The sequence below is a fragment of the Accipiter gentilis genome, chromosome 29 (assembly GCF_929443795.1).
Source record: "Accipiter gentilis chromosome 29, bAccGen1.1, whole genome shotgun sequence".
NCBI lineage: Eukaryota > Metazoa > Chordata > Aves > Accipitriformes > Accipitridae > Astur > Astur gentilis.
The window spans coordinates 16406634-16422079 of record NC_064908.1 but is presented as its reverse complement, the minus strand read 5'-3'; the positions used below and the strand labels follow the sequence as shown (position 1 = coordinate 16422079).

The window sequence follows — 15446 nt, the reverse complement described above, 5'->3', positions numbered from 1 at the left end:
AAGATTTGATTTCCAGAATCTAATTATTGCAGAGGAAGGTTGCAAGCATCTAAGGAAACATGACTGCATTTGGGGAAGTGGGTTTAGGTTCCTGACCTGGGGCCTCTGGGGCCGCCAAGGCTTTCGATTATCTGAGACTGAGTTTGATTAACCTTGAGGATAGTGGAAATCATGCCAGCCACATTACTCTAAAGCAGTGCTGGCTGCCATCTTATTCTGTGATTCATAAAGCACCGCTGGAATGAACTCCAGGGGGAATGCAAAGATGCTAGAATAACAGCTGAGAGTAAGAAGGAGGCAAAGAATAAAAATGAGGGGAGAAATGTAAAGTAGTTTTGAATGGAGGTACTAATGCATCCAAGCCACTTATTACATATGGGAAGAGTTAATATTGCTTTTTCAAAAGAAGCTTTAAAAATGCATTGAAGCCCCTAGTATGAGAACATTTGCTCTGTATACGTGTGCCTTTCGCTGTGCTTATGTAACGTTTACACAGCCGGTAGCTCTTCAGACCACTGTCGCGTGGAATGGCTCTCGCTGCCAAAAGGCCTGGGGTTCTTTGCTGGTGTAAATCTGCGTGATGCCAGTGGAGCTACTTTGCTTTATCCCAGCTCAAGATCCAGCCCATTGTTCTGTAAAACAGACAGACAGTGCTACCTGGCAGGGCTGCGCCTGTTCCCCCTGCGTGAGCCGGTGTGGCACCCGCTGAGATGCTGCTGAGATACCAGGCTGGTGGGGTGGGATGCGGGAGGGACCCTGCCACCTCGACTGTCTCGGCTGTTGGAGGCTGAGCGCATCTAACTGGTGGGTGGAAAACATCGAACAAGAGTCATTACTCTGCACTGCTGGTGGAGGGAAGGAACATCTGCAGCTACGAAGGATGTTGTTCATCTCGCTCCCCTGGCCAGAAGCCATGTCCTGGGAATAGTGCCCCACTTAGCTGCCTTTTGTAGTTATTCGACAGAAACGCATCCATTTGAAAAGAAAGATCCAGTGTCTGGAAATAGCTTGTCATCATATGAATCATTATAGGAGCTCAATGAGCAAAACACTGGTGCCAATTAACCTGTGTTTTAGTGTTAATGCAATGAATTTTCCCTTATGGTCAAAACCTAGAGGGTGAAATTACTTCCCAAAATAGAATCAAGCATCTTGCATCAGAAGATATCCCCAAATTTGAAAGACATCAGTGAATAAAACCTCCCAACAGCTCCTTCCATAAATAAGAGATAAAGATCATTTCATCCATTGCAGAGACACACAGAAGCAGTATTTAGGGTAGATAGTAAACTAAGATCCATGTCCGGTCAGTAGTGCAGCTTCAGAAGATCCTCTGTAGTCTGGTTACCTGTGGGCAGCATACCTGGTTTATAGCTGCATTGAGAGAAACCTGAACAAGTCTGGGGAAAAAGTAGATGGGATATATGTAACCAGTTTAATTTTTAAGAGGGGATTTGGGCATGCAGAATGGAATTATGGAAATATAATGTGGTCGGGATCCTGTGGCTGGGCCTCTAGTTCTTGAGAACAGGCTTAGCCAAGGTTTCAGGTTCAAGGTGTCTTTATACTACAGAAAAGGGAGCGTTCTTTAGGGGAACTGATTGATCCAAGTCAGGTATCTCTAGCTAGAAAGTCAATAAAGACAAGATGACTTGGCTTTAGCTGGCATTAGTCACTTGGATTCAAATCTGAGCTTCCATGTACATGTCAACTTGAACCACTAACGTGATTTGCCGTATTATTGTGATAATTCAATGGTGCTACCCAAGAAAAAGACCTTTTTCAATGCAGATTTTTCTTGTATGTTGGCCAAGCCTGCCATCTCACTCCTGTCTGGCTTGTGGTCCCTGTGCGATCCAGAAGTTTGTACAGTTTTATGCATTTTTGGAAACTTTTAAAACAAAAAAAGTGGTCAATTTTAACAACGGGTCTTACAGTTTAGGCAAATTCAGGATAGTTGCTAGAGATGGTACTTGTCTCTCTGCCAGTTCAGTCACTCCATAATGCCCCCCAGGGCTTTTCCATCCTTTTGCAAGAACTGTGTTATTTCCTTCTCCGCCTGCTTTGGCTCTGTTTTATGAACCAAAGGGAGGAGCTTGCATTTGTGCCAGTGATCACATAAGGATTTTACCTGGGGTAGCCTTTTAGAGAGCTACTGCATCCATACACTTCAACAGCCTCATCTCTTTTTCCAGTTTTATATCTCAATTACAAAAATTGTAGCCATTGCATTGCCAGAACTGTGTCCTCCAGGAGAGTTATTTTCCATGGAGAATTGTGCCATAGCATCAGATAACACTGTATTGATATCGCTATATTGAGTAAGATGTAATGTGCCTTATGAAAGGCTCAATTTTCTAACCTTGAATTTGACATTTTCTGTTCGTCTGCCTGGAAAAGAGGGTAACTTTGTGTCCCTTTCTCTCTTTCCTCTCCTTCCTCTCTCTTTCTTTTGCTCTCTCACTCTTGCTCTCTCTTTCCCATTCTCTTTTGCTGATTTAGCTGGGATTCCATCAACGTTCTGCCAGCAAAGTTTGCTGTAACTTTGAGATCACACAGGCATCTGATCTTCACGTTCTTTTTTTTTTAAAGCAGACTGATGTGGTACGTTGTAAACTGCCAGGAGCACTTGCTAATTTAGTAGTTAATGACAGTCACAAAGAGTGTTTTTCTTGCCCCTGGAGAGGTTTTAGACACAGCTGGGGTAGATTTGCCACTATCAATTATGCACAATTTTAAACAAGAATTGGCCAGCAGGGGCCTCTTTTTTTTGCAGAGTGCAGAGCGTGAAGAATGGGAATATGGCAGCTGGTACCTGCCTACGAGGGAGAAGATATATAGGAGTCAAGAAAATAAGGGAAAGATTAATAGCTTACTATTTTTAAAGTTGCAGTTCCAACTCAAAAGTTTAAATGCTACATTAAAAGTGGCCCAGTGTTGTCTGGTGTTGCATCTTCTTTTTAATTCAAGCATCCTAACTTTATTGCAAGGCTTGATCTGGCCCTGGTATAGCCAGAAGCAAGTCAGTAGTATCTGTTTTTAGAAGCCAGCTAGGGAGTCAGGATTCTGTCTCAGATATCATGTTGCATTGTCTTTTCACCCTTAAATGAAAACAAGGTATGTATTGAATTAGATTTAAGGGTATAGGTCAAGTTTCACAGACAGTAATTTTACAAGAAGGGCTTGGCTTTGGGCTCCCCTCCACCAGTGTCAGTCCAGAGCAACTCCAGGTAATGGGCAATGCCAAGGACGAGAATCTGACATAAGTAAATAGCTCAGGTCTAGAACAGTCAACATCTGGATCCATCTAGGTCAGCCTCATAAAACAGCTATGTTTAAATTACAGGACCGAAACTGGTGGAAGGCCGTGGCTTACAGGCAGAGCTTTAGTTTTCTTGAGGTGTGAAGGCAGCTGGCAAGGCAGTGGAGCCATCCTGGAAGAATGACTGTCAGTACAGAGGAGGAGTGTGCCTTAATCCCTAGCTCAGTGATACCAGAATTCAGGCACACAGCACTTGCTTGTCTTGGGGCAACACTCGTAATTTTTCCATTATAGGTGCTTTAAGTCGGTGGCATTATATCCACAAAACAGGAAAACCATCACCAAAAAAATTCTCCTGAGGACAACTGAGCACTTACAATTGTTAATAACTTGGATTAACTAGGTTGGTTGCCATCTGGAACAAATGCAGTTCAGGATTAGATGAATGCTGTTCTGCAGGTCAAAAAACCTTTCTTCATTTATTGTATAGTTGTGACACATTTTGCCCAAAATGCTGTCTCACCATCAGATGTGAAATAAAACTTCTACTACCCATACTTTTACATTCTCCTCTCTCCGTTTGCAAAGGGAAGCCATCAGGATGCCCTGGTGACCTCTAGGATCTTAGATGATGCTGTCTGAATAGTCAGAAGCCAGAAGCAATCGGAATACCCTTTTGGAATGCCAGATGGCTGGTAGGAAAACAATGTTATATTCCAGCTGTTAGAGGCCTTTTATATTTCATCATCATCCAAAGGCAACTAGTTCTCATTTGACTAGGTACACAGTGAAGGTGTCATCAACATTATTAATTTGTTGGAATTTAATCTCTCTAATGTATCTGAAAGCTGTAATAGATTAGATAAGTGATGTCAAGTACAGTGAGGAAGAGGCAGGATTCTGACACAAGGGGGTTTTTTTCCTTTTAACATTTGTGTTCACGGTTTTATTATCTGTGAAAGCTAGCTGACAGGACTGGACCTTCTCTCACATCCCTCTCCTGGGAGAGAGAACAAAGGAGAGAGGACAGAGCTTTGCTTACGAATCACTTGGCTTCAGTCCTGCATCTAGCAGCAATGTTGCCACTCAGTGGTAGTTAGGGGGACATTTGTCCTCAGAGACCTGGGCTGAGGGGCTCTACCGAGTTACACCCCACAGAGCACCAATTTGTAACTGGATGCCAATGATTTTTGGTTGCCACTAGGTAGACGCTGAGGCCGTGATGCAGGAGTGAGGATTCTTGGTGCATCTCTGCCCAGCCCTCCCCGGTGCACACCTCGTGTTGCTGCTGATTAACATTATTCACCTGTTGCGGACCTGAACTAACAGCTTGCCAACTCTGAAAGAAAAGCTGCGCTAGATGCTAATCTAGCAGTATAATGTAGTATACTTTGATATGAGGCTGTGTTTCCTCGCCTCCCTGTCTACCAATTCTGATGACATCTGTTTCATATTTCCCCTTGATAGAAGTTGTGACACATTACAACATACAAAGCCTGGCTGATTCCTAAAGTGAGCTTTACAAAGGATGCATTTATGTGAAAAAATTTACACTCAGTATGTGAAAGGGGCCAAGCTGTGCTTGAAGATGAATCCAGTATTTGTAGGGAGTTGTTCCAGTTACTGCTCTAAATGCTGGATCAAGGTTGTGGATGCAGCCCTCTATCTTATGAGGATTTCCAAGAGAAATCCAACAAACATGTTACCTGGACGGTTGGAGGGTCAAATTATGTGATCAGAGTCATAGTAGCTGAGAGAGGGACACGGGCAAAATGTTGCCTAGAAATACCTTGAGGAGCTGAAGGAGATGTATCATATACCCAAGGCTAACCCTTCACAGAGAGTGCATACATGTAAATAGGCTTTACTCATGTGAGTAAGCCTCCTGGGGCTGCATAATATGTGTGGTATGTGTCTCCTTCAAAATGATAATAAAGCTTTCTAATTGGAAGGATTTTAAGTCTAGACAGTAGTTCTCTCAGTAGTTTTCCCCTTCATCTTTTTTTCCTGCTTCTGAACGATTTTAAACTGACAGCCCGGGGGAGTGTTGTTTTCTCTTATCTAAAGGAGATGTACGGTATGGCAGGGTAAGGCATCCCACCTTCCACTGGAAGGACCATTGGATTGGGAGTCTGTGCTGTTGTATAGTATATTCTGTGTGTGCTGTTACACAATGCATGTGGGGAAAAAGAATCTATACTATTAGCAGGCATGTCTATAATCTCCCACATCTTCCCCCTACACTCTTCTTTAATGGTGACACCAGACTGGATAATAAGAAGCATCTTGTATAAAAAAAGAAGGGAATCTCAGACAAGGCTTTCAGAGTTCATTTTGTTGGCAGCTTTTTAAGTGGAGTTTTTTAGGCTCTTCTGTTTCAAATACCATAATACTTTTTGAGTTAGTAACTATGAATTACGACAAGCTTTCTTGATATGCCAGGTTATAATCCTTTAGTGGTTTTGTTTATTTCAGAATATAATAGGAAGCTGTATCAATTATCATGACTGTATAAATGTTGTTCCTCTCTACTAGAATATTCATCTTGAGACATATCATCAGATGTTACCTGTTCTGACAATCACGGTTTTGTGCCATTGTTGGGCAACAGAAACAAAGAAAAACAAAATGTTAAGAGTGTAAGGGATAAAAGAGTGTTGAAACTGTTGTTCTTTTCCTGTCTTTGGAATCTCCGAGATCTTGAATGTTTTATTCCTGGCTGTTATTTTGTTACCACAGTGTGAATAGAAGTCATTATCTGTAAACATTTGAAAAGAGAGATGATTTTCATAACTTTAAATCCTACAAAGGATTCTAGTAATCTGCTATGTGCATGCCAAGGTAAAGCTCAGCCTTTCATCTGGTCTGATCCCACCCAGTCAGTGTAAAATGTTCCTTTGGTGAATGTCTAAAGCATACAGTATCTATTGTGAGAGGCAGACAAAAACGAAAATAGGAAGCCTGGCCTTGAAGGCAGCAGCAGGAGAAGGTGTATTATAAAGAAAGATGTATTTACAGCCTTCAGGCCGTGCTTGGTAAAAGTTATTTTCATAAGTTTTCAAAGGAAGCCTTATTTTTTGTTTTGTTCTGAATTAATCATTGAATGTGATCTTTGTCCAGATCTGCTTTAGCCTCCAATAGCTGGGGGACAGGGGACTCACATCCACTCATTCTCAGCAGTTCGTCAAGAATTTTCTGTTGAAGAGCTTTTGAGCTAGAATATAAAATTAACAGGACCATTATAATGAACCAAAATGCCAAGGAGGAGTCAATGGGAGATGGGTACAACAGTTTATATGCAACAGTGTAATGTGACTGGGCTCAGTAGGGGTGTATATTGTTTTCTGGTTCTGCATCCTTGATTCAAATCAGGGCTTTTGTGTAACCTGTATGAAGTGAGTTGGCAAGTGCCACTCCATCCTCTGGTGAAAAGCTGTTCATAGCATGGAACCCACATCACTGGCACCGAGGGTCTGATTTTTTAAGATGCTGAGCAACTACGTCTTGTTCAGACTCAATGGGAATTACAGATTTTCATCTTAAAATCAAGCATTAATATTTCCTCTTTAGCAGTCTCAACAGCAAGGCTGATTGTCGAGTCGGTTATGCCGTACCGAGCTGCCTTCCGTGCCCTGGCGCTGTTCTCTGCAGGTCAATGCTAACGGCAGGGACAGGGGATTGTCAGCATCATAATGTAGCACGTATTAAGTCTTACTACTCATTCTGCTTTTAAGGATGCAGGACAGGAGTGGGAGACAGGAGGACTCACACTGTGGGGCTGTGTGGGGAGGCAAGGGCAAAACAAGTGGAAGTGGACTGAAACAGCAAGAGGAAAATGCCTTTCATGGGCACCGAGTTGTGCAGTGCTGTTATTAGGGAAGAATGCATAATACGGGCAGACAAGCTCTTTTTTGGTCCTTGACAGGAACGGTAGCAATTTTTTATTTACCTTTTGCAGAATGTCATTGTGATTGTATTTGCTAGTTGGGTTGAGAAGCTGGATCCAGAGGACGTTCAGAGATAACTGCTGGATTGCGAGCAAGCTATGACAGACTCTGGGGAAGGCTGCAGCTGCAATTCAGTCACTGGTGTCCACACTGTATTTTCTGTTAAACCCTGTGCGTGCACATAGCACCACACATACTGTGTGTCAAAGAGCTTCTGCCTTGATGAGGTTGGAGACTAAGCAAGATGTGAGGAGAAGAACCAGAGAAGAGAGGTCCTGTGTATATGCTAACGTTTTCTGATGCTGCAGTTTTGAGTGGTACTGTCACTTCCACGTCTGTGTGTGCCGTTCGTTTGGGTAAGGATTAACTCGTACTCTGAAGGTCACAAGTGATGTTCTCAGGATGTTAATGCACTTAATTGTTATGTTCTCCATAGGGTATTTTTCTTTAATCTCGCCTATGAATCCATCGTGGAACGACTGTCTCAACGGAGGATTGATCCTGTCACTGGGGAAAGGTTAGCACTCATATCTGATGTTTAACATTTTTCAAGACTGCCAGTGAGATGAAAGCACCAGATAGACTTCATAGAAATCTAAGGAAACTCAGGAATATTGTACTCTTGCTTAGGGACTCCTTAAAGAAAAGTTAAAACTTTCATAGCTACTCAAGTACCAACTTACCTACCTGCTGCAGCAAGCTCCTGTTCTCAGAATAGGGCATTTTAAAATCTTGGAGCCTGAAATCTACAGCAGCAAGTAGCTCAGGTCTAACATTTTAATGGTCACTAAATTGGTTGGTGAAAGAACGCTGAGGGAAGATGTCTGAAACCTAGCCTAAATGCAGATGGTTTTCAGACATTCCCATGGGAATTTTGAAGGCTTCCCAGCTGGGGAAAATGGAAAACTTGCTGCGTTTTACTTCCCCCAGCTCCTGTGATGGTTCTGTCTGCTGTGAGATGTTAATATATTTCCTGCTCAGTAGAGCAAACTCATTTATGAGTCACTGAGTCACTGTAAGACTGGGTTCTCATACATGGCAGTTCATCTCACTGGCAGTCACATCACCTTGTTTCAGCAGTGACCTTCAGGTTTACTGTCTTATCCACCCTTGTTTTTCAGGGAAAAAGTAACAATAAAATATCTTACTAAATACCGGCTGGAATTGGTGTGGATTTGCAACTTCACTTGTGCTCTGTTTTTACGATTCCTCACACTTAAATTTTAAACCACTATTTTACTTTTCTAATGGTTAAATGCATCCTATTGAATCAAAGACAAATACTGAATGCTCAAAGATTAAGGCCATAAAAACTGGGTTTGTCCCAAAGTGGTACATGATTATTCAAATGTTTTACTCGAGGTGCAACATTAACTTGTGACAGCAACAGTGATTTGCTGTAACTGTTCTCTTTGTTTTAGTAATAATTGATGCAGTTGTTCAGAAGAAATTAACAGTATGAAGCAAATCATTCACACATCTTTGCGTTTCTTATCATTAGGATTAGCTTGTTCAGTAGCTGCTCCAGTTAACACGCTTCCTTCTTCCAAACTCTGGGGTTTATTCTTTCCAAATTCATTGTGAATTGAATTGTTTTAGATGATGTATCTAATCCTTGGCATTATGTTAAACCTGCACTGCTGGCTACAGAACAGTGAGGAGGGTGGCCTTCAGCTGTGCTCTAAATAATTCCAATGTGGAATGAACTCTGCGTCCACATCATTGTACCAGCTGGAGCTGTAGTGCAGTTCTGTGCAGAGACACAGAGACTCTGCTTCTCTCCTCTGTTTTGCATTTATCCTAACAGTTTCAGAAAATTTGGCTGTGCAGGAAGAGGGATAAACTGGTTTTGTGTTGGGGCACAGGAGACATTTACTCAGAAGTAGAATTACTGTGGCAGGAAATTTAAATACATGTTTGCAAAAGAGCTTTTAGCAATTGTTGGGAGCCTTTGGCAACACAGAAACATTGTCAGAATTCTTTTTGGTGTCAGCTGTCTGGGCAGGCTGAGCTGGACTGCAGCACTGCTACAGGACTCTGGTGATAAAAATCCTCCGTCTTGCTGAAGCCTGCTGACTAGTTGAGTGAACCTTCAGCTGTGAATTCAGGGAAGCCAAATTCTGCCATTTTGGAAGCTAGAAATAACCAAAGCCTACCTCAGAGTGAATTAACCTCTTTTTATCTTCAGCTACTATAAAAAGATGTTAGCAATTATATTCTACCTGGTATCTGCCCAGAAATAGAGACCAAGGTAGAGTATTTGTGTCTTCTAACTTTTTCCAGTGTTCCTGAGCAATAACAGTAGTAACCCTACTTGTAGTGGCTTATCAAGATGAAGCTTATCTACCTTTCAAGCTCAGCTTATGGTGATTTAGAGACTGTGTTGAGCAAGGGCTGTGCTTCTGCTACCCTTCTGCCGTTTGCTGGAAGAGCTCAGCCACATGCCTGCTAATAGGAAATACTTTCAAAATTTAATATTGGTGATCACAGCCCTGTTGCTGCACTTTTGAATCTTGGCAGGAAAGTCCCCAGTGTCTGAGAGCCATAAACGCATTTTAAGTTACAGTTCCTTCAGCAATGCCCGGACACAGGGCTATGTCTGGGCTCACCGATTCAATGCAGAGAAAGCACTCAAAGTTTGGCAGTTTTTTCCTGACTAATGTCCAGAATCAGCATAACAGTAAACCACAGAAAAAATTTTAACAGATGCTAAGGTTTAAGGTTAGGCTTTTTTAGATGATATTTAAAAAATAGGAATAAAAATTACAAGTAAAACATGCTACCTTGGGATTGGATCTGGAACACATCTCGAAATGCTTCTGAACTGGAGCATTGGACATGTAATAGGGATTTCTCCACACCTCGTGTGAAGTATATAAACACTAGCAGCACTCTGCATCACCTCAAGAGAAACTCTTGGCTTTTGAGTATCCAGGATTCTTGAGAGCAGGAATGACAGATTACTTGCCCTGAAATTTCCAATCATTGTTTTAAAACCCTAAACTAGAATAGAAAGAGGCACTTCCAAGGAACTCTGATAGGCAAAAACATGGAGTATCTTAGGAAATGGCCGCTGTGTCCTCAACGTGACCTGAAGCAGTGGCATTTGTATCTCATCTCCAGATACCACATGACATTCAGACCAGCACCGGCACCGGAGATCCAAGTCCGTCTCAGGCAGAACCCTAAAGACAAGGAAGAAAATATTGAGAAGCGTGTGGAAACCTATTACAGGAATGTCAAGGAACTGGAGGATTTTTATGAAGGTGCCTTTTATGTCAATGCTGACCAAGACCCTCATGTTATCTTTGAGTTTATAGAAAGCTGTATCATCAAGCCCCTTCCATGCAAAAAATTAAAAAGCTTGTAATTAATAAGGATGATTTCTGGAACAGTTGGTTTTAAACTTTTCCCTGTAATGTTTGCAGTCCGACCACTGAAATGGCAGGTTATCACAGATGAAGAGGAAGTCAGCCAGCTGTGTTAAATTGAAGTTCACCGAGGCTGAGTAAAGTACAAAGAGTAAGAAATTGTGCTTTACGGGAAATTTTTTTGGCTTTTGTTTTGTGATTCAAGGTATTAAACACTGTGGCTAGGGAAGTTCCTGTGTTTAATTCAAATATCTTTTTCTGATTCTGTGATTCAGTGAATAGTAGTTTTGTCTTAGCTATGTAATACCCATGAAGCCAGTTATGAGTATTAAAGCTATTAGATGTGTTTGTGTCTTAATTCACCAGTGCTCCCCACCAAAACTACACAGGCACTACCTGTCTACCTCACTGTTGCATTCTGCTGCAAGCAAATACAAAAGCAAATAGAAAAATGAAGCTCGCAGCTTTGCCGTGCACTTTCCCCAAAGACAACTGCAGTGTTTTGAGGCCAGGGTGCAGATGTTTTTACTCCCTTGTTAACTCAAATTGTTTAAAAAGTTCTGACAAAACACTCTGCAGATGCACCAGCCGTCCCCATCACCCTGTTCTGCAGTCCAACTCTGTGGCGGGGCAGAAAGAACAACTGGAAAAAATATCGAGAGCCATAGAAAACTGGTTGCAGGTTCATCACTTTCAGAACCCAACTAAGGACATAATGAGCTGCAGGAGCAGATAGGTTACTAAATTCTGATTTCCTGAGAGAGTGAGCCTCCCAGCCTACGGCTGCCCTGACTGAGCTGTGGCTGGGCAGGTTGGTGTCCAGTTTTGTGGTTTTTTTTTCTCTGGCTGGATCTGGCTGCACTAAATGCTCAGTTAAGTCTTTCTTAACTGGAAAATCTCTGGCTATGGAAATGTACACCCTTAGTGCTTCTAAGAAAGAGTGTGATTTGTTGTTGTGATTCAGAGAAGCACTGAGTTTGATGCCTCTATTACGTCTCCCTTTATTTCTCCCTTGTGTGTGAGCGTGAATTCCCCTTGACCAGGGGACGCGGAGGAGATGCAACTTTCTCCTGGAACCCTTTGTGCCTGGGAAGATGCAGGATGCAGGTGCTCTCTCCTTCCAGAGTGTACAGGCCTCCAAGAGCCTTTTGGTTTTAGATGACTTCTCTGATCCTGTTATTGTAAATAAGTTTGGGTCTTTGTTGCTGTCCTTGATTGTGTGTGTCTAGGTCTATCTGGAGTGCTGTAGAGACATAAGTGCCAAGTTTCCTCCTCGCACCTGTAGAGTAAATTCAGGTGGGAAGACCCTGGTTATCCAGATAGCTAGGGGGATGTTGTATTATTTGGGGAGAGTTTAAGGTTGGAATTTTCAATACCTTTGGAGGGTTTGGTGAATGGGAATTGGACTTTCCAGCCTTGGGGGCAGTTTTAAAAAAATCTCAGAATAAGTATCTTTGAAATCCAAGAAAGCCAAATCCTCTGGCACCAGCAACACAAGCCGAGTCCTCTGCACCTCTTGCACTGAGAAATTCTGGCTCATAGCACCAGGCTGAGGCAGAGGCTGCTCCTGCGGCACAGGGCCCAACCACAAACCCTCGTGTAACAGTGCTACCTGTTACAAATGTGTTGTTTGGTAACCTACTTGGACAGCTGGTTTTTATGCTATTGCTATAAAGATATGCTGTAGCATTCATGCATAATTGGGAGCCCTTCTATTAATAATACATGGGAAGCTCATCTTGCTAATATCACCTTCATCTGAGAGTTCCTACTAAATATTTTGATAGATGAAATGGATAGAGAGTGTGTTTAAATACTGTTTGTACTGCAGCTAGGGTACAAAAGGGACAGTGCATCTTTAATTAGACAGGTACATCTGCTTAATTAATTTAGCTGTAAAGCCCTTTTTCCTCTTCATTCTTTCATCTATATGCGGACGCTATATTAGTTCCGCTCTGCTGGTTCCATAGAAACTGAGAAAAAGAGCTCGTCTCATTGAGATGCGCTTGGCATGTCTGGGTACGGAGTCTCAGGTCAATGGTCAACCCCCAAGGGTTTGCAGCAGGCCTGAAGTGCAGAACGTAAGGGTTAGCAGAACATGCTAATACTGATGTAGAACTCTCCCTCAGAAACAACTAAAACAATTGACATTCATTTAATTACTGTAAACGAAACAGCCCCTGCATCACTTTGCATAGTAAAGCCTGTTAATACCAAAAAGGTTCAGTGGGTGGAAGGAGGAATTAGGCTTTTATAATTGGAATGCAACACTTGAAAACCAATTTGGTAACCACGCTTGATTTTATTAGCATCTTATTCTGGCAAAACAAATGTTGAGCAGTGAGAAAAACAAGGTAAAGAGGAGGTGGTAAGAACGCAGCAGGGACCAGACGTTACTTATTGTACAGCTTGCCCAGTTCTGAAATGGACATCTTTTATCAGTCCACTTTCCAAAGACGTTTTGCAGAGCAGGCTGCTTGGAGGTTGTGCTATACCCTATATATTACGCTGTTAATTACATAGTTCAGCAACAAGATGGGTATGTCCAAGTGTTCCACAAACTTTTGTGTCCACCTGCTCCAAACAATAGATCCTTTAGTGCCCTATGGTGGAAGGATGCTTCAACCCCCCCAGGCAGGAGACCCAATCCTCCAGCACGGTCTCTGCCCAGACCCCTGTAGCTCTTGAAAGATTTGCCCTGCCGCCTCCTTTCATTTCTCACCTTTCCCCATAAGGCTTGGGTGCTGCTGCCAGCACAAAAACCTTAAATGTTGCTGGTTTTGCCACCGTCTGTTCACAAGGTGCTGTAGAAGCTGCGGGACTCTAATGAAGGAAGGGCCAGGAAGGCGTTCGTACAGGTCCTTAAGGTTTGGTTTAGAGCAAAGACAGGTTTGGCAGGTCCCTGTGCCTCAGTTCTGCTTCCCAGAGGGGCAGCTGGAGCTGAGTTGGTCTTAAGTAGGAGTGAACTGTGGTTCTAACTGTGGCGAACTGTAACTGCCTGTGTCACAGTTGCCAAAACTGAACCTGAAAGGTGACTCTTGCCTTGTCATACATACTTCACTCATACAGAAAATTGTCTATTCCCTTCTACAAGCAGGCTCTCCTGGGTTACTCTCCTCTTTCTGCAACAAGAACTGTTTGATTCTACAGAAGAAAAGGTGATGTCAGGCCTCTTTCATGAAAGCAAGCTGGTTCTTTTAGCAGAATTGTTTTCTGGAGCTGGAGTGCTGCCACGTAGCAGTTCGGGAAGCCAGGGAAAAGAGGGGTTGAACCTATGCTGGCGAGGAGAAGGGAATGGTTGTGTGGCTGAAGGGCAGTATCGGACCCCAGGTCCTCTCTCAGGCTTTACCACTGGTGTCCTGTGATAGTGGCCACCGTGAGATTTTTATTATTAAGCTTTTCTTTTTTTCTTTTTTTAAAGTGTGAAGTCTTTTGCTGAAGGACTGAGTGCTTAACCACACTGCTGTTTCTTGCCAGTCCCAGCTCTTGGCACCCCATGTCCCTCAAAATACAGACATTACAAACAAGTATTTTCTTTATTTATTTAGAATAAAAAAGGAGCAGGATTACAATGCTACTGTCGCAGTATACAAAACATTCATTCAGGTTTGCTTCACGTTTACAAAATGTGCCATATACACAGCATCAATATTCACAGCAACTTTGTCAGACCCTCCCATGAACGAAGTCTCAAAGGAAAAATCTGAAAACTAAAGATTAAAACTCAACTTTGCTTTTCATTCAGCCTGATGACCACGTGGTCAGCCAGCTACAACACTCGCACCCCAGAATGGAATTAAGTAGCATGAAGGTATCAACTAGATTAGCGGAGCAATTAAACTCTCCTCTGAACAGTTCCATTTGGATGGCTCTTGGGTTTTCCCTTTTCAGGGCTGGCCTCCCAGTTTCATGTTAAAGAATGCTGCAGGGCTGGCACAGCCCCGTAACTCCTGCTGTAGGCTCTCAGCAGTGCGCGAGTCCTCCTGTGATGAAGGTGCTCCAAACATTCACATTTTGGCTTGATTCAGATGCAGCCTAGGACAGTACAGGGAATTACTCTGCTTTCTGCCCCAAACTGTAGTGTAGTTAATGCTAGCAAGTGCCCCATGCGACAGCTGTATTGCAGCAATGAAAACAATCATCCACAGGCAGCTGTGACACTCCTGAGGTCACTACCCAGATCATGACCGAGCAGCGGAAGTTCCAGGTCTTTCAAGTGAAGAGTGCTAAAACTGAGTTAGCATGAAAAAATAGTGACAGTATAAGAATATTTCAACTGACACTGAGGGTCTGGGAACATCTCCAGTGTAAAATATGAGTTAGAAATGAGTACAGCCAAAGATTAGCACAGACAGAAATTTGAGTATGTATACACGGCCCTCCTCCATTAGAGGTGAAAACTAAAGCTCTGTGGGCATTGCTGTACACACATACTAACCTCTAGAAGTTGTGAAAAACTATCCTGGATTGAGACTTCCAAGAGAAGGCTCGACTCTGTCTTGTTAAGATTCCTGCACCTTCGACAGCTAGGACAGGACTGCAGATGAATAGAGCCGAGCTCAAGTTGTCCTTGTTTACCCACACGGAGGGGGAAAAAAGCAGCTTTCAACCTGGTATTCACCAGTGGAGCTGTAAACTAGCAGGCATCTCCACGCAGACATTTGTTCCGGTTCTGGTTAAAGAATAAACCCTACACACTTCAAGTCTGGAGTATAACCAGCATAATTTGTGCGTTTACAGGCCTGATGATACAGAAAGCTTCAAAAGGGAATACAAAAGGAGGATGAGGACAGACATAGGATTGGTAACTACTCTGACCATTTCACATTTATGCACTGACAACTCATAAACACCTTCTTCCAGATA

General features: G+C 42.7%; 1 protein-coding gene across 1 annotated transcript in view; it reads left to right on the top strand.

Annotated features, from left to right (window-relative positions):
- Positions 1-10893, top strand: part of AK8 (adenylate kinase 8) — a 73891-nt gene extending 62998 nt beyond the window's left edge. The window contains exons 12-13 of the mRNA XM_049832739.1: positions 7646-7726; positions 10333-10893. Of these exons, the coding sequence (XP_049688696.1) occupies positions 7646-7726; positions 10333-10579 (328 nt within the window). The 3' untranslated portion in view covers positions 10580-10893. The remainder of the gene's footprint in view (positions 1-7645; positions 7727-10332) is intronic.
- The last annotated feature ends 4553 nt before the right edge of the window (positions 10894-15446 follow it).